Source organism: Palaemon carinicauda, chromosome 40 (genome assembly GCF_036898095.1).
Source record: "Palaemon carinicauda isolate YSFRI2023 chromosome 40, ASM3689809v2, whole genome shotgun sequence".
Classification (NCBI taxonomy): domain Eukaryota; kingdom Metazoa; phylum Arthropoda; class Malacostraca; order Decapoda; family Palaemonidae; genus Palaemon; species Palaemon carinicauda.
In genome coordinates, this window is record NC_090764.1 from 38,989,315 (window position 1) to 39,009,027 (window position 19,713).

Here is a 19,713-nt window from a genome sequence, read left to right on the forward strand (position 1 = left end):
CTTGGTGCTACACTTTCGGCGTAAATGGTTTCTGTCGTTCACTCCATATGCACCACTGATATACAAACAGATATGTCGAAACTGCTTTCACTTTCAAGGAAGAAGATCCAATTGTTCAGTAAATTTTGAGCGCTATATAATGCTTTACAGTTGCTTTGACGGTGGCATCATATATACGAATACTGACTCGTCAAGAACATCATAGTAATACACCAAACATTTATTGAAAGTGATTGTTGAAGGATATGTACACATTGTCAAGTACGGAAAGAGAATTACATTACGTAACTTTGACATATTGCCTGCACTTGGAGATCAAGGACAAAGGTAGAGACTACATTCTTTTAAGTTATTGATATGGTTTTATTTTGTTGATATGATCTGAAGCTTATCAGCAGTTTAGTTGAGGAAGTATCTGTCATTATGTTTTTGATATCACATTTTTCTTTTTTTTTCAATAAGAAACGATTAGAGGAAATGGTTATACAACCCTGAATTAATAAGTCCAACGGAATAACTGAAAGTCTTTTAATTATGTTTGCATTAATTTATTGTCGTGCTGTAATTTGAAAATGGTTGTCAATAGTTCAAGATTAATTTTATAAGATATTTTATTTCATGCCAATAAGATAGTCACTTCTTATGCAGAATCATCAAACATGAAACAGTTAATCAGAGTTGGTAGCATTGAAATGACATCCATGTTGTTAAATGAAGGTCGCCAGAAGCGATCAAAAGGAGTTATGGTTTCTTTGAATCGTAGCTCTTCGACGTTATCAATATTGATAACCACGTGTTGCGGCTGAGAAGTAGATGCTTTGGAAGTTTCTCCATGAGATGAGTGCCGGCGAATGGTTGGCTTCTTTCTTTTGTTGAGAGAGGAAACACGGTTAGGGTCAGAAGCACGACGTATTACAGAAGATGTAGTTACCTGTAAGTGGTTGCCTCTTGTTGGGCGTCACTTGACTTGCAAACCCTTGAGCGATGAGGTAACGCTTCCACCAGCCTCATCGTCTTTGCTTGTCTTTAAGAAGCTTTCTATAACTGACCCCAAAAGGCTGGCATCTATAGTTGATCCCGAAGAATCCCATAGAAGTTTTCCCTCTTCGTCAACTTCTTTTTCACTGTCTTCTCCTGCTTCTTCTTCCTCCTCTGTATAGTCTAAAGAGGATGCAGCTATGTGGTCGCAGTCGGTTCTTCTGATAGTGATAGGAACACCACTTTCTGGTTTAGCACCAGTGTTGGGATTTTGCTGAACATCCCAACAATAAGCAATGCTTTGTGATCTACCTCTGGCTCTTGGGTTTGGAAGGGGAGGAGGCATTGGTACAACATCTTCGGGAAGTGGTACTCCTGGGGGTGTAAGACGGTGTGTTGGCCCAAGCAGAGATACCAGATCGTTATTGGTCACTACAATTCCGGATCTGCCAGTGCCTGTACTGAATGAATGACGTTTAGGTGCCTCAACAGGGGAAGCTGGTGTTGCTGTGCCATGGTAAGACCATTTTCTAGCTCTGTTTAATGCTGCTGCCTGGCTCTCTTCATCCTCTAACTGTGTCATTTCCAAGACCTGCTCAACTGGTGATGATCTTATTTTGAGTTTCACTTTCCGTCCCCCAGTTCCAATGGCACCCGTTGTTCCAATAGGGCTACCTAGTTCTCCAGGGTCATCCACCTCTCCCCCTTCAAGATTCAAGCTGAAAGCTTTTTTCAAGCACCTTTTTACTTTTGAACCAGAATTCCTGCGTACTTGTGATACTTCTGCAAATTCTGAAGTGGCTCCTCCTGTTGGAGACTCTCTAGACCCCCTTGATTCTCGTGATGAGCCTCTAGAAAAGGACCCTCTTTTAGCTAATGCTAATGGAGCTACTGGTGACCAGTGTTTAGTTGGAGATCGAAGAGGCGGAGATTTACTTGTTGGTGACCTGTTAGGTGACTGACAAGTTGGAGACCTGCTAGCTGGAGAGCGTGAAGTAGGGCTTTTGCTGGCAGGACTTCTAGAAGCTGGGCTGCGGGAAGTAGGACTCCTGCTTGCAGGACTGCGAGATGCGGGACTTCTTCTTGTTGGACTTCTACAAGGACTTTTACTTCCTGGACTTCTGCTTGTAGGGCTCTTACTGCGACCGCGTGTAAAGGATAAAATCCTTTGCCTGAAGTTTGCCCAGCTTGGGGCTTCTATTTCTTCATCAGGGGTGGTTGAGCCTACTGCCCCTTGCCCTTCAGAATCTACCCCAAACGGTACACTCTGTTCCAGCGGTGAATATGACGCCCGCCTCATCTGAAAAGAAGAAAAAAAGACGTAAATTTATTTATAAAAGTGAAGTGGTACTAAGTCTAAAGCTACTATTTTACCGTTAATAGCTCCTCTCCTTTCCAGGTAGAACTGAATAATGTTAATTGGTTCACAGTTTACTATTTTACTAGACTATATTTTCTATTTTTAAGCTGGAAAATCTTAAAAATTTATTTGATTCTGTCTTTTCTTAGAGATTCAAGTTTATGAACAATTGGGTAATATCAATCATATGAAAATTTGTACATTAAGAAACCTACCAGAAGAACATCTGGAAGCATCACATAATCTTTTTCCTTGGAAATAACATGTTTAAATAACTTTTATTTTTTGTCCCAGTTACGCACATAACACAAATAAACATGTATAGACTAAAACGTATATTGACATTCAGATGAAATTTTCCTGAGTAGTCAGAAGTTAATCAAATATTTGCCAATCTCGATAGGGCGTTTATTATGAAACTAACTTTGGAAAACTGGAAGAGAATTTACATCATATTGCTTTCACAAATAAAGATTCAAGAATTAAATTAGAATTTGTGCCATGCAATTGCATTTTATTAATTTCATTATTGGTTAGAAATGGTTATTAACTCCGTTGTTAACACAACAATAAACAGGTTCTGCGACAGTGTCGTTATGTAAACAGGCTTTATAAATGGATGTTGCCTTAGGCCAAACGTAAATCAGCTTAAACAGATCCACATATTACTATTACCACACAACCTTGGATACAATATGTTCTTTTAGGTAACTCTAGGATAACATCACCATCATGCGAATCAGGATTTTAAATCCAGATGCTGATTAAGGCAGCAATTTACTCCCTCGTGTCAAATTTCCCCCCAATGAAAAACTCTACCTTATTTGAAGAGACTTTACAGTTTTCATAACATATAGTGTCTTGTTTATTATTCCATCGATTCTATTGCATTAAACTAATTTATAATTTTTTTTTTTTTAAATTGGGAAACTTGAAATTTGCCAATGAAAAGTAGCGTTAGAAGTTACCTTACAATGGTGATGTGAGTAACAGGAAATCAGATCTATTATACGATTCTCTTAAGTGTTTTTTTTTCACCGAGTATTGGAAGATAGTTTTATTAGAAGCGAAAAGGAGACAGCAAGTAAGGAAATGGAAGTTTGTATATTGTTTTTATTGTTTACATTTCGAGGTATTGATTGCTAGCTTGAAATTTAATTTTTGTTTGCGTGTAAACGAACCGATTGGGGAAATATGAACAAATATAAAAGAGTGAAATTGGAACCAATATATAGATTTTGTCATTAATTTCCCTCACATCATTTAAGTTAAATTCTATAAATAGACTCAAATTGAGGGAGGAAAGGCATGGGTTGCGAAATGGAACATCTTAAAGTGACAGATAAAAGAACTGGCTGGCAACCCGGAAAATGCCTTATCAACATTTTATCGTCTTCCAGACTAACATGAGAATTCTTATCTTGGGGAATGCGGCATTCAAGGCAAACAGACAGACAAACACAGACACGTAGGCACGTACGAAATAAACAGTCGGTAATTTTAACTACTAACAAACCATCTTGAAGAACCTATAATTCATTATATAATATAAATTTGTATAAATTGTCAATAGGGAGGAATATTTGAATATTTTCCTCTTCAGAACTTATATAAAAGGAATACTGGTATTGATTAGAGGAATTAAGGAAATTTCAGCAAAGGAAAAGACATTATTTATTCTCTAGATCACGTCAATTTCGAAAGATTGCTTTTAATATATTGCTTATAGACAATTATACTGTGAATTCTTGTAGATTTGTTGCCCAACACGATGCTACTGCTTCGTTCAAGTCTAGAAGAGTTCATTGATCGTTGTAGGTTTCAAAATGTTTCTATATATCCTCCTTTCTTGAAGTTCTCCTCAACGGAAGTTTGACCGTTTATGTATTTACCAATCTCTCTCTCTCTCTCTCTCTCTCTCTCTCTCTCTCTCTCTCTCTCTCTCTCTCTCTCTCTCTCTCTCTTTTATCGGTCGTTTTAAAAGTTTTAAGAAAGTGGCGATTAGATACTGAGAATGATTCGTTTTCAGATATTTTTTAGTTAATTTCTTGACACTGTGGAATGTTATGACTATTGCAATGAATGTCATGGGCTTGAGAACAAGTCTCATTATATTTAGGTATTTTTGTGGCGTTTGTACATTATACTGTAGGTATGTCCTCACCTATTGCGATACGTCTGTAAATAATTTTATTGTACTTTACTTTAAGGGCTGCTTTTCTGTTCCTATACTCTACAGAATCTTCAGTCATTTTATCATGTTCATTCTAAGGCATTCAGCATTCCACACCGCATATTGCTCGTTTATTGTTGAATCCACAATATTGAAGCACTGTTTTGCTGTGATTGTTTTTATAGGTTGGGACCTTGATGCAACGTTATTCTCCTTTTCACTTTGAGAAAAGAAATTATATTATGTAGCTCATAAACAAAGCGACAGGAAGGCACATATAGATTAACGTCACATTGTTAAGTGACTCTCCACTTGAATAATTCAGGAATGGATATTTTTTTTTTTTTCTGAAAACAGTTACGTCTTATTTTAAGTAAATATTTTCTTCCATTAAGAGTATTTATTTATATATATATATATATATATATATATATATATATATATATATATATGTATGTATATATATATATATATATATATATATATATATATGAGTACAGTATATATGTACGCTCTCTCTCTCTCTCTCTCTCTCTCTCTCTCTCTCTCTCTCTCTCTCTCTCTCTCTCTCTCTCTCTCTCTCTCTCTCTTAAATATTTTGGTTTGTTTTTACTGCACTTTTAACGATCCGCATCTTGTTTGTCCCCTAGTGAACTTTTGGTGTTATCTACCTAAGCACAAACATGCCCCACAAGATTTTATCAAGCGAAAATATCTAATATCACAATTTTGGTAAAAACATAACGGCTATGTTATAACGTTAGGGTTTCCCTGGTTACATTTCACACCATTTGGTCTCGGTCATTATCTATTTTCTCTCTTGGTATTGTGGGATTATGACAAGGGTAGTAGTTTGCTCGTTCTACTGTTTTCTTGATTAACAAAAAAGGCATAACTTTTTTTTTTCTTTTTTTTTTTTTGAAAACGCTTTCATGATAAACAAATACTTTACCATCTTTTAGTAATCTGGACTTCTAGTCTTCTAGAAATCGTGAAGAAATAATTTTTTTACCATTATGCATAATGTTTGATTTTCATCTCTAGCATTCAGGAAATGCATACACTTACAATAAATAGACCAATGGACCTTTAAACAATGAGTCATAAATGAATATAAGCAAATTATATTAACAAATCATTAAATGAAAATCTGTCTCAGTGATCCCTTATGTACCGGAATTTAGCCATAAGACTAAAGTGAAAGGCCGTGGCGGAGAGAGACTATGCACAACCCCCTTTCTTCTGCCAAAGAAGAATATTATAAAATTAAATGAAATACAAAACCATAATCTTTGTTTTATTATTCTAAAAGAAATCTGAAATTGCAGGTCGTATATCCTGAGTCTACCAAATTTCTTAGAATTCTAGTCAATTCTTGAAGATGTAGGGTAGCGGATTGGTTTCAAGTTTTAATTTTTTTGCTGCCTGTGATTTCATACACAGAAATGTAGATACAATTCTTTCACCAATTCAAGAAGAGTTATTATGAAAACTAAGAGTACTATTACAGTCTTGCGTAATTGTTAAATGGTTATCCTAAAAAGGACTAAGTGTTGTAAAATTCCACATCAGCCGTGTAATATGGGCTCTTCAGCTGAACGGCGCCCTTCCTTTACGTACTTAACGCATTCTTATGCAGGGTTAATAGAGTACACTATTAATCCAGTTCTTGCACATGTACATGCCTTTATGCATCCTGCATATTAACGCCTTTCTAATTCAGCATCTATTCCACCTCGAAATTTCGAATTATACACATTTCTCACCAACCTGGCGTCTTTCAATTGTTCTTAGGCATTTAATTCCGATTTTTGCATGCTACCCTCTCATATATGTAAAAAGAAACATCTATAGAGTCTCTGCTCTTCCTCTTAATATATTTTTACGGTATTAACACGTGACTTACTTAAAAGGGACTTGGCCAACCTTCAGAATATGAAAATACATCTTAACGTTTTCTTCAGTAAATATTCCACTTTTCTCCTCCCATATTTTCAAAATTCTGCTACCTTTTAAGTTTTGTCTCTGCCATTTTTTCATCGTGAAACTTTTTTCTCCGATAAATACGTTACATTTAAATTGGAATACCTACGAGAATCGAATAATTAATTCACTCACAGCAAATTACAGTGTGCGATCTGTAAGCACTATCCATCCCACATTTAATTCAAGAGTCATTTCTTTACACTTTAAAAATTCCTCTAGATTTAGTTTTTTTCTTCAACCTCTTGCTATCGTGCCATCCATTGAAATGAAAATGCACTTGAATATGCGAAGGAAGATGGAATATTATTGGAAGAAAAAATGAATAATGAGGTTGAATCATTTAAATATTTAGGAACTCTGATATCTAATACAGGATGTTTAAAATTGAGTTTAATGAAAAATTGGAAAAAGCAAATCAGACAATGGCTAGGCTTAGTCAAATTTGGGAATCAAACCGCCTGAAATTACATATAAAAATCAGGCTGTATATCAGTTTAGTGAGATTGGTGTTACTCAATGGACATGAGTCGTGGTATGACAATGAAACAATATCCAACAGATTTTGTAGATTTGAGAACAAAGCCTTCAGAAGAATATTCGAAGTTAAATGGCAGGACAGGATTAGAAATGGAACTATAAGAGAGATTACTCAAGTGCCATATGTGGGGGAGATTACGGTGAGGGGTAGATGGAGATGGTTTGGGTATGCTCTTCGCACTCCACAAGATATAGTAGTTCACCAAACTTTCAAATGGGCTCCACAAGGCACTAGAAGAGTTGGAAGACTTAGGCATACATGGCTGAGGACTATGAAACGTGAAGTAGATGATGATGAATGAAGAAGTATTTATTTAAAAGCACAAGATACAGACGACTGGCGAAATCTAACCGAGGCCCTTTGCGTCAATAGGCATGGGAGAGGATGTGTATATATATATATATATATATATATATATATGTGTGTGTGTGTGTGTGTTTGTGTGTATGTATATATGTAACGCATCTATTTAATGAAACAAAATACACGTGTCTGTCTGTCTGTCTAGTCTGTCTTTCACAAGAACCTCCAAAAGTCGAACAGAAACGTAATGACATTCCCTCATGTCGATCTGGCTGCGATTTATAAGTTCCAACTTTTTTGATAATTACCAATTGACTATCAATGAAGCAACCCTTTTGACTTGGTGATAGGAGGGGAAACCTATATTAATTGCAAGAATTTCACTTATTCCGACTACCTTGTCATTTTAGCGAATTCCTCCAGCGATTTGCATTTGCAATAACAATCTATAAGGCGTAGGGGTAATCACTCAAATTCAGTGGCTTGGATTGGACTGACGAGTGGTTTTTGCGTCGACGGCTGTATCTATATTGACTCTTGGCTGTATGTAGGGAAGTCAAGGTCGAAAGATCCCCCAACATTTTTCATCATCGGCGATGATCAACAAGGAACAAATATATTTTATATATCAAACTACTGAAATGAATTTGTTACAAAAGAATGAATATATATATATATATATATATATATATATATATATATATATATATATATATATATATATATATATATATATATATGTGTGTGTGTGTGTGTGTGTGTATAAATATATAAATTATGTATATACATACACATATATATATAAATATAAATATATATATATATATATATATATATATATATATATATATATATATATGCGTGTGTGTGTGTGTGTTGTTTGTATGTATGTATGTATGTAAATGGTGTTATAGATACAATAATTGAATATGCGTATATTAGTATTGACAATGAGTTAAGAATGGCAGTATAAGATCGTCTTGGGGTGCTCATATGTATGAGAGAGAGAGAGAGAGAGAGAGAGAGAGAGAGAGAGAGAGAGAGAGAGAGAGAGAGATCTGATTCTGTTTGCACATATTTAGTGTGGATCCAGCGAGTACAATTTCTGGTTTTATTTTGTTCTAGGTCGATTTAAAACATGAAAACAGAATGTTGAGTAGAATTTTGAATATATCTTATCTCATCATTTTATATAATTAAAGAGCTTTTTTTAAAGGAAAATTGCAAAACGTTTCGTTAAAAAATATAAAAATTATATAAGATTATCAGTAATTTCTATAAATTCCATCTTGATTTTCCAATTTGATATAACTTGGTTTATCTAAGAAGAGAATTTTAAGAAAGGTGTATATTAAATATATTATTTCCATGATATTTACTTTATTTTTTATCATTATTTTTTATTATTGAATATTACATAAATATGTTTTGTTGTATGTATTGAGGGAGACTAAATTATTTTCTTATTTAATATCGCTATAGGGTATGATGTCATTTTGTATTCTATTTTCCATTAGTATTACTCTTATAATGCTGCCCAAATTCATGTTATTACTAAGGCAATATACGGTATACTGTACTTGTATTTATACTGATCTGTTTGAGAGAGAGAGAGAGAGAGAAAGAGAGAGAGAGAGAGAGAGAGAGAGAGAGAGAGAGAGAGGAGAGAGAGAGAGAGAGAGAGAGAGAGAGATATCCATCATATAATGAAGATCAAGTGTCTATATATATATATATATATATATATATATATATATATATATATATATATATATATATATATCCGGTCACGCGCAGAGTAGTCATACCCTGGTGAGAGGGGGTTATGTGTGTGCATATCTAAATGTTTAGCTGTTATTTTTTACGGGTCGCGTATACTAGTAATATTACATTGTACAATATGATTATTGCATTGCATTGCATAGTGTATTATGCTCGTGCAGTACTTAGTGGTTTATTTGATTGTACTGTACTTTAAACAACTCTCTCCCGTAACGAATTCAATTGAAGTCCTATTATTCGTAAAACTGCTTATATACGGAAGGGCTCGAATGCAATATTCGTTGATAAGGAGGGTTTTACATCCACATAAACTATATAGTATGAATATACATCTCTACATAGGCTTACGGTTGCTTTGAAAGAAGTCTGATTCGGTATACATTAGGTCTTGTTTGGACACAAACAACTGGCCTGATATACATCCCTTGCTTTGGATTACGATTTTAGTGCTATAAATAGTAATTGTCCAAGCAAGTCACTGAGCTTCATGGTAACTTGTTTATGCACCTGTTTACTCTTCGAACAAAGGTGCAAGCTGCAATCAGTATACCTGCAGCTCTCATTCACTACAAAATCCCCTTCTATAACTCATTGTGATGTTTTATAGCTACCAAATGTTCAGAGGTAAAAAATTAAGTGTTAACTTTTAAGGTAATTACCTGTTTGAGATAATTTGCATGGTTTCAAGGTAATTTTTAAGGCAATGATATTTTTAAGGTAATTCCGGTTTTAATAGCTTCAAATTTAAGGAAATTGGAAAATTTTAAGGTAATCTAAGGTAAAAAGCCGCTGCATCTAAGGTAATTTCCACATATTCAAGTTTAAACCCTGCTGGCCACCACACAGTAGGGATCGTTGGTCACCAAGGTAACGGTGGTACAAGGCAGCATTCTGCTCGTTATCTGCCATACGTCTTTCATATCCTTTTGTTGTGAACATTACTTTTCCTCTCCGAGTTACTATTAATTAACTAATTGGTAAATAGAAGACACCATCGCCGAAGGATTTCCGGGTGCCAAGAAAGCCCACTTTCCCTTATGGATTTCTTGCTATGTTTTCCGGATATTGATTGATTGATTGATTGATTGTATGAGTATGGATTGCCAACCCGCTTGTATGTACTTGACAACCCTCTGCTGTGGTTTCAGGCAATGTGAATTCAAATGGCAACCCAACTTTAGGCCTTTAGTTATGGGGAAAAGAAAGAGCGTGGCCAGGTGTACACAAAACAAGAGAGTAATCAAAATTAAAAAAAGGTGAAATAGATGGGCATCAATGCCAAAAGAGAGAGAGAGAGAGAGAGAGAGAGAGAGAGAGAGAGAGAGAGAGAGAGAGAATCTGTCATTCTTTTATTTCAAGCAAAAGAGTTTTCGCAGCAGCTGATGTTGATGACGAAAAAGCAACAAGGTAGAAGTTTTGAAGTTTCAACTTTGCCATCCTTTTCAAAAATGGTAGGATTTGGTATTTTTCTTTTACACTGAATTGTTTGAGCATTGAGTATTGGGTTTTGTGTGTTTTCCGGACGTGTTACTATTCATTAGGGGTTTGCGGTTTCGGTTGTTTAAGAGTGAATTAGTTTCCGTGATCTCTTCCTATCCACTGGAAAGTGAACGTTAGTTTCAGTGCAAGGCTCTGTGATATTTTAACCTTCCCTTATCTTCGGTCAAGGTTTAGAGTATTCGAATGCGTGGATCGTAGGCTTCATTATTTAAAGGAATCATGTTATCTTTACTGAACTTAATTGAGCAGTTTTATCTTTGTGAAAGACGGTAGAATGCTATATAGGTATATAGGTAGGTTAGCTAGAGCACCAGCAACTAGTTGAGATACTACCTCTAGAGAGTTATTGGATCCTTTGACTGGCCAGGCAGCCCTACATTGGATCCTTTTCTTTGCTTACGGTTCACTTTCCCTTTGCCTACACATACACCGAATAGTCTGGCGTATTCTTTACAGATTCTCCTTTGTCCTCATACACCTGACAACACTGAGATTACCAAACAATTCTTCTTTCATCTAAGGGGTTAATTACTACACTATAATTGTTCAGTGGCTACTTTCCTCTTGATAAGGGTAGAAGAGAGACTTTAGCTATAGTAAGCAGCTCTTCTAGAAGAAGGACACTCCAAAACCAAACCATTGTTCTCTAGTCTTGGGTAGTGCCATAGCCTCGTTTATACCATGGTTGAGGGTACATTCGGACACATTCTATCTAATTTCTCTTCCTCTTGTTTTGTTAAAGTTTTTAAAGTTTATATAGGATGTATTTATTTTAATGTTTCTGTTCTTAAAATATTTTTTTCTCCTTGTTTCCTTTCCTCACTGGGCTACTTTCCCTGGTGGGGCCCCCTGGCTTATATCATCCTGCTTTTCCAACTAAGGTTGCAGGTTAGCTAATAATAATAATAATAATAATAATAATAATAATAATAATAATAATAATATATGAAATAAGTAGATAATGCAACACTATTGTTTTCGTGGTATTTAACGTGTTGTTTTCTTTGTTAAACATAGATGAAAGCTATACACACGTTTTGCAAATACATGTAATTTATATTCAGAGTGTGAGTATGAACAAGTACTCACATTAACGCACTTTTCCACAAAACCTATTATATTATGTCATTTGATACCGAGAAATCTGAAAGTTGGTGTAGCAAAGACTTATGAGTGGGTGGTTTCATCGATTTTAAAGACACTCATTTTTCTGTGACATCTAATGAAATCAGGAACTTCTGAATTAAGTTAATAGGAAGTGTAAACAGGAAATAAGTTCACGAGAACTCAGGTTGGGGAGACGACCGATGTATTTGAAAAAGATTATGATTTTTATTAAGCGATTTCAAGCTAAGAAGGCGAGCAAATTTCCCTCGGATATAGGAACAGGGCAAGGTGAAAATTTAAGTTCATTAGGCTAAGAAGATAGCTCCTAACTTCCTCAAGATAGGATTAGGAAAGAGTATTATAAAAGCCTTCCAAGGCATGTCATCACTCATCAGTATTTGTTAAGGCACGTTAAAAAACGGAGGGGGGGGGGGGGGGGGGTGTTACCATAAGAGAGAGACGTTCAGAGGGAACTGAGTCAGGTCTTGAATGGTTTATTTAAAAAAAAAAAAAAAAAAAAACTATTAGAAGACAATTCTCTAGGAATTCTTGCCCGGGAAGTCAATTCAAATGCCAAAAAGATCTCTAGCCTATTTTGATTTTTCATGTTGAAGTTCTGAAGATTATGTAGAGCAATTCTATTTGAATGTGAAGTATATACGTTTTTTCACAAGAATATTAACGATGTTTATTTAGCCATTGGAAGGTCCAGGGAGTCCCAGGAGGTTCTGGGCCCAGGACGTTTCCCTGAGCCCTGGGAGGACCAGGGAGTCCCAGGAAGTTCTCCTGAGGGCGCGGGATATAACAAAGAAACACACCTAGGCCATATGATGTAACCCCATTCTTTACTTCAAACAAAGCCTTGCATCCTGGTATTTTATATGTATAAAACACTGTACATATTCTATTTCATTTGGCCAAAACTCCCACTATTGATAATGATCACTGGATGTTTCCAATTTACATTGTAATCGTAGCAATAAAATCACATAAATCCGATCCATCTCTTCATTTACGAATACCATTTCATTTTGCATAAAAAGTTTCCCGTTTGTATTGAATAGAAAATATTTGCTATCGTAATTGACATTCTGTTAATTAACTCGCAGGTAATCTACTTGAAAGCATTTAGCCTTTTGGTAGTCCCCAATCGGTGTAATGGTGTGTTCGAGTGGGTTGCCTACTTTAGGTTTTTACTTCGTTAACATTATGCTCAGTGGGTTTTAACGGAATGTTCCTTTTATATTCAATCCTCTTCCGGTATTCGAATCTGATTATCCTTCCTGCTGGTTTCGTGTGAAGGACCATGTTATCAAGACAAAACGAGAATTCATACGAACAGAGTTGCACTGTGTTTGTGTGTGAAGGAAGGTCGGTAGATCCTTAAAGCACTGATCTATCTATTTGATTATTTGAAGCTGTTGAAGTATTGGAAGTTTTTAGCTCATGTATATTAATTATTAGGCATTTGACGATAAACAATGCATTGGCTGCTGATTTATCTCTGGAACTATTCTCGATGAGGTAAACGTTATGTTGATGAAATATATACATACGCACATTCATAAATTCATGAGCACAGAAAATTAAGTAATGTTGTGGTAAGCTATTAGAAACGTCCCTACCTGGCAATTTGCTGGACTTTGGTTCGAGACACGCTCAAGATCAATAGTTTCTTGTAGCGTCTACAACCTCACCATCCGTGTGATTCTCTCTATGGACTCTGTCCTGTGAGAAGCTTGTATGAGAAAAGAACAATTTCTCTACGACCGAAGGAGGTTAGGTTTAGCAATAAGTGAAGTACGATTACCAACGCCCCTAGACTTAATCTCGCGAGTATTTCTGGCGAGCATTCAGCCCATCAGCATCCTGTCCGTCTTCTTTCTTCCCGTGCCGGTTGAGCACCAGGTTTCGTCCATTTTCTACAAGTATAACCATTTCTCTTACGGGCTGCCGATGCTAGAGCCCTTGTTCCGATATTTACTGATCGACCGACCATCTTTTTGAGCTAAGGGTTTGGTTGAGCTTATAGGTTATCCCGCTGCGTCATTAGCAGGTATTGCCTGACCCTCCCTGGTCTTAGCTCGGGTGAAGAGGCGGCTTGTGCGATGATCTTATGGATATGGCCAGTCTTTAGGGCATTGTCATTGTTCCTTGCTTATGCCATTAATGAGACACCTTTAAACCTTTAAATGTTACAGACTTTTACCACTGTAGCAGGGTTTGAATCTTGAAAGGTACCGTTGTCTTTGAAAGCTATATAGGAATTTGGGAATTACTCTTGCCATTAAGACCTTTTCACTATGAAACTTTTTTCGGTGGATGTACTATGATGACAAATACCAAATTTGCGACCAAACGATCCTGCCTCCCTCCCGATGATCACATAAATTACAACAGAAGTCAGAGTAAAATTATTATTAAAATTATTATTAAAATAATTAAAATTATGATTATTTGTAGGCAAGCCAGTTGATGGCACAGGTATAGTGATGCAATTAATTGATAGTTAGGCATAATAAAGAGTGAAAGCAAACGAAGAAAATTAATAATGAATGGACAGATGAAGTTTAAAACTTTGAGTGAAAAGAAAATCAGAAATAAAAAAGTCAGCAAGAAAATTCAAGGGACTAATCACAAGAATATTTTAGAAGCTTTGCACGAGACATGATTAATCTGTAGAAAGCAAAAGCTAAAATGCCATTGCTATTTGCTAATGACCCTGATTCAGTATCTACCAGAATTCTAGGAATTAATTTGTTGAGCTAAGTGGATTAAATGCAATTAATGTAATGTATGTCAAATGCCAATTGAGCAGAATTCAGGTCAGAAAAACCATTAATTATGATGGGAAATTGATCCAAGTCCATATTTGCATTTTTAAGTAAACCAATTTCCACATAGATTAGTGATATGCAATATAGAAGTATTTTATTCGTATAGGAATTGAGTTTTTAACGAGTTTATAGTGATGCTGTATTTGAACTATTGCGCATATCAGTTAATTTGGACTTTTTGAAGGAAGCATCACACACACACACACACACACACACACACACACACACACACACACACATATATATATATATATATATATATATATATATATATATATATATATATTCTAACATTTATACCACTTTTTTCCAAACTGTTGTTGGGTCCTAAGGAAAAAACCCATCACGTTCAATTCCATATTCATATTATATCAGTTGGATCATGAATGAACTCCTTACGTATAAAACTGTACTATTATCTGCTTCCTGTACCTACTGTACAGTTGGGCACAGCGTCCATGGTTCACCTAGCACGGAAGAAGTGCGCTCAGTCACGCCCTGACTTCGCATCGAGTAAGCAAAGTGGCGTTGTAGGGAGAGATGGTGGGAGAGGCTAAACACAGGAACTCGTTACACAGTAAGGGTTTGACTGGTTCCTTCGAGCAAGGGGCACCAGAAAGTTCTGTGTCCAACTGTACATGAAAGATAAATCAGCTATCGCTTTGACCCTCTTTAACCCTTCACTGCTAGTATATTTCACTTACAAACCCCACTAACTCAATCAATCTAGATCTTTCTAGATCGTCCTCACCTCCCCTTTCAAGACTTCATAAATAATTACTTACGCTTCACAAACCCCTTCTTTTACATCTGACCAATTAAAATATCTTTGAGCCATCTTTTCATGTATCTAACATTTTTACTACCATTAAGTAATTCCTGATTTATCACCCTTCCTCTCCTTATGCCCCCCATTTGACATTAACGACATTTTACTAAACATAAAAGGTTATAAGCTCAACGCCTTCATATATTCCCTCTATCCCATAAAAACTCATATTCTATTTCTATTACACACAAACTGGTATCTGCATTGCGTCTCCTTTTCTCTGGCTATCCCCATTCCTCATCCAACTAGCATCCATTATATCTATTCCAAAATGCCAATATGAATCGACTCCTATCCTTCCATCCTCCATCAACATTCTTTGTGCATTCGTCTTGAATTCCATTTGCCTTCATAACCATACTGTGATCCCGAGGCAAAATTAATTGCATGGTAAAGGCAGTTGTGGCTTGATATTTGAATGTATGAAAGTTTCTTGTGTTAGAGAGTAAACTAATATGTATGTATGTATGGATGTATGTATATATATTTAGAATTTATATATAAATATATGATGTATAATACATGCATATATAGTTATATATATATATGTATATATATATTTATATATATATATAAATAAATATATATATATATATATATATATATATATATATATATATATATATATATTATGATTTATGTATGTAGTGTATTGAAGTATATAATATATATCTGAATATATTGGTTATACATACAGTCTATGTATACATACATACATATAAGAAATATCGAACTCGCTCTACCATGGGAATAAATATTCAGAGAAATTAATTATATACGTGCAGCATGGATACGAGATCAAGCTATAGTAGGGGATAATCTAACATGTAAGAAAAATAAATGGACTTTAGAATGGCAGATAATCGATGGACAAAAATAAAAGAATAACAGAATAGGTCCCCAGAGATTGCAAAGAAAGGAAGAGAATACGATAGATTGACGAACTAAGAAAATTTGTGGGTGTACACTAGACTGGCGTTGAAAGACCATTAACAGACAAGAGTGGAAGGATATGCCCAAGACCTTTGACCTGCAGTGGGCTAGCAAAGCTAATCATAATGATTATATATATATATATATATATATATATATATATATATATATATATATATATATATGTATATATATGTATATATATATGTATATATATATATGTATATATATATATATATATATATATATATATATATATATATATATATATATGTCATTTGATACCGAGATCTCTGAAAGTTGCTGTAGCAAAGACTTATGAGTGGGTGATTTCATAGATTTTAAAGACACTCGTTTTCTTATGACATCTAATGAAATCAGGAACTTCTGAAGTGAGTTAATAGGAGGTGTAAAAAGGAAATAAGTTCACGAGAACTCAAGTTGGGGAGACGACCGATGTATTTGAAAAACATGATTTTTATTAAGCTATTTCAACCTAAGAAGGCGAGCAAATTTCCCTCGGTTATAGGAACAGGACAAGGTGAAAATTTAAGTTCATTTGGCTAAGAAGATCACTCCTAACTCCAAGATAGGATTAGGAAAGAGTATTATAAAAGCCTTCCAAGGCATGTCATCACTCATCAGTATTTGTTAAGGTACGTTAAAAAAACGGGGGGGGGGGGGGGGGGGAGGGGGGGTGTTACCATGAGAGAGTGACGTTCAGAGGGACCTGAGTCAAGTCTTGAATGGTTTATTTAAAAAAAAAAAAACTATTAGAAGTACAGACTATTAGAAGACGGTTCTCTAAGAATTCATGTCGGGGAAGTCAATTCAAATGCCAAAAAGATCTTTAGCCTATTTTGATTTTTCATGTTGAAGTTCTGAAGATTATATAGAGCAATTCTATTTGAATGTGAAGTGTATACGCTTGTTCACAGGAATATTAACTTGATGTTTATTTAGCCATTGGAAGGTCCAGGAAGTTCTGGGTCCTGGGGATGCCCAGGGGCCTCCAGGACGTTTCCCTGAGCCCTGGGAGGACCACGGGGTCCCAGGAAGTTCTCCTGAGGGCGCGGGATATAACAAAGAAACACACCTAGGTCATATGATGTAACCCAATTCTTTACTTCAAACAAAGCCTTGCATCCTGGTATTCTTTATGTATAAAACACTGTACATATTCTATTTAATTTGGCCAAAACTCCCACTATTAATGATGATCACTGGATGTTTCCAATTTACATTATAATGGTAACAATAAAATCACATAAATCCGACCCAGCTTCATTTACGAATACCATTTCATTTTGCATAAAAAGTTTCCCGTTTGTATTGAATAGAAAATATTTGCTATCGTAATTGACATTCTGTTAATTAACTCGCAGGTAATCTACTTGAAAGCATTTTGCCTTTTGGTAGTCCCCAATGGGTGTAATGGTGGGTTCGAGTGGGTTGCCTACTTTAGGTTTTTACTCCGCTAACATTATGCTCAGTGGGCTTTAACGAAATGTTCCTTTTATACTCTGATTTCCTTCTGGTATTCGAATCACATTATTCTTCGTGGTGGTATCGTGGGAAGGAGCATGCTATTAAGAGAAACGAGAATTCGTATAAGCTGAGTTGCACTCTGTGCATGAAGGAAGGTCGGTAGGTCCTTAAAGCCCTGATCTATCTATTTGGTTATTTGAAGCTGTTGAAGTATTGGAAGTTTATAGCTCATGTGTATTAATTATTCGCCATTTGACGACAAAACAATGCATTGGCTGCTGATTTATCTTTGGAACTATTCTCGATGAGGTAAACGTTATGTTGATGAAATATATACATACGCACATTCATAAATTCATGAGGACAGAAAATTAGACAAGATTGTGATAGACTATTGGAAACGTCCCTGCCTGGCATATTTCTGGACTTTGGTTCGAGACACGCTCAAGATCAATAGTTTCTTGTAGCGTCTACAACCTCACCATCCGTGTGATTCTCTCTATGGACTCTGTCCTGTGAGAAGCTTGTATGAGAAAAGAACAATTTCTCTAGGGCCGAAGGAGGTTGGGTTTAGCAATAAGTGAAGTACGATTGCCAACGCCCCTAGACTTAATCTCGCGAGTATTTCTGGCGAGCATTAAGCCCATCAGCATCCTGTTCGTCTTCTTTCTTCCCGTGCCGGTTGAGCACGAGGTTTCATCCATTTTCTACAAGTATAATCATTTCTCTTACGGGCTGCTGATGGTAGAGCCCTTTTTCCGATATTTACTGATCGACCGACCATCTGTGAGCTAAGGGTGGGTGTGGGGGAAGGTTTGGTTGAGCTTATAGGTTATCCTGCTGAGTCAACAGCAGCTATTGCCTGACCCTCCCTGGGCTTAGCTCGGGTGGAGAGGGGGCTTGTGTGATGATCTTATGGATATGGCCAGTATTTAGCGCATTGTCATTGTTCCTTGCTTATACCGTTAATGAGACACCTTTAAACCTGTAAATGTTACAGACTTTTATCACCGTAGCATGGTTTGAATCTTGAAAGGTACCGTTGTCTTTGAAAGCTATGTAGGAATTTGGGAATTACTCTTGCCATTAAGACCTTTTCACTATGAAACTTCTTTTTTCGCTGGATATACTATGATGACAAATACCCAACTTGTGGCCAAACGTTTATGCCTCCATCCTGATGATCACATAAATTGCAGCAGAAATCAGAGTGAAATTGTTATTAAAATGATTAAAATTATGATTATTTGTAGGCAAGCCAGTTGATGGCACAGGTAGGCTACAGTGGTGCAATTAATTGACAGGTAGACATAAAAATCAAAGCAAATGAAGAAAATGAATAATGAATGGGGGAGATGAAGTTCAAGACTTTAAGTGAAAACAAAATCAGAAAAGGACCAATCACAAGACTATTTTAGCAGCCTTGCACGAGACTTGGTTAATCTGTAGAAAACAAAAGCTAAAATTCCATTGCTATTTGCTAATGACCCTGATTCAGTATCTACCAGAATTCTAGGAACTAATTTGTTGAGCTGAGTGGATTAAATGCAATTAATGTAATGTATGTCAAATGCCAATTGAGCAGAATTCAGGTCAGAAAAACCATTCATTATGATGGGAAATTGATCCAAGTCCATATTTGCATTTTTAAGTAAACCAATTTCCACGTAGATTAGTGATATGCAATATAGAAGTATTTTATTCGTATAGGAATTGAGTTTTTAACGAGTTTACAGTCATGTAATTGAACTATTTCGCATATCAGTTAATTTGGACTTTTTGAAAGAAGCATCACATATATATTTTGAAACATTTATACCTTTTTTTCCAAACAGTTGTTAGGTCCTAAGGAAAAAGCCCATCACGTTCAATTCCATATTTATATTATATCAGTTGGAT

At 35.7% G+C, this 19,713-nt stretch overlaps 1 protein-coding gene and 1 long non-coding RNA gene across 2 annotated transcripts in view; one reads left to right on the top strand and one right to left on the bottom strand.

Annotated features, from left to right (window-relative positions):
• LOC137631712 (uncharacterized) overlaps positions 1–19,713 on the top strand; it is a 242,290-nt gene that overhangs the window by 35,535 nt on the left and 187,042 nt on the right. The gene's annotated exons all lie outside the window — the stretch shown is intronic.
• LOC137632019 (uncharacterized protein DKFZp434B061-like) overlaps positions 1–19,713 on the bottom strand; it is a 280,319-nt gene that overhangs the window by 361 nt on the left and 260,245 nt on the right. The window contains exon 3 of the mRNA XM_068363995.1: positions 1–2,278. This exon is cut by the window's left edge and continues 361 nt beyond it. Coding sequence (XP_068220096.1) covers positions 959–2,278 — 1,320 coding nt within the window. The 3' untranslated portion in view covers positions 1–958. The remainder of the gene's footprint in view (positions 2,279–19,713) is intronic.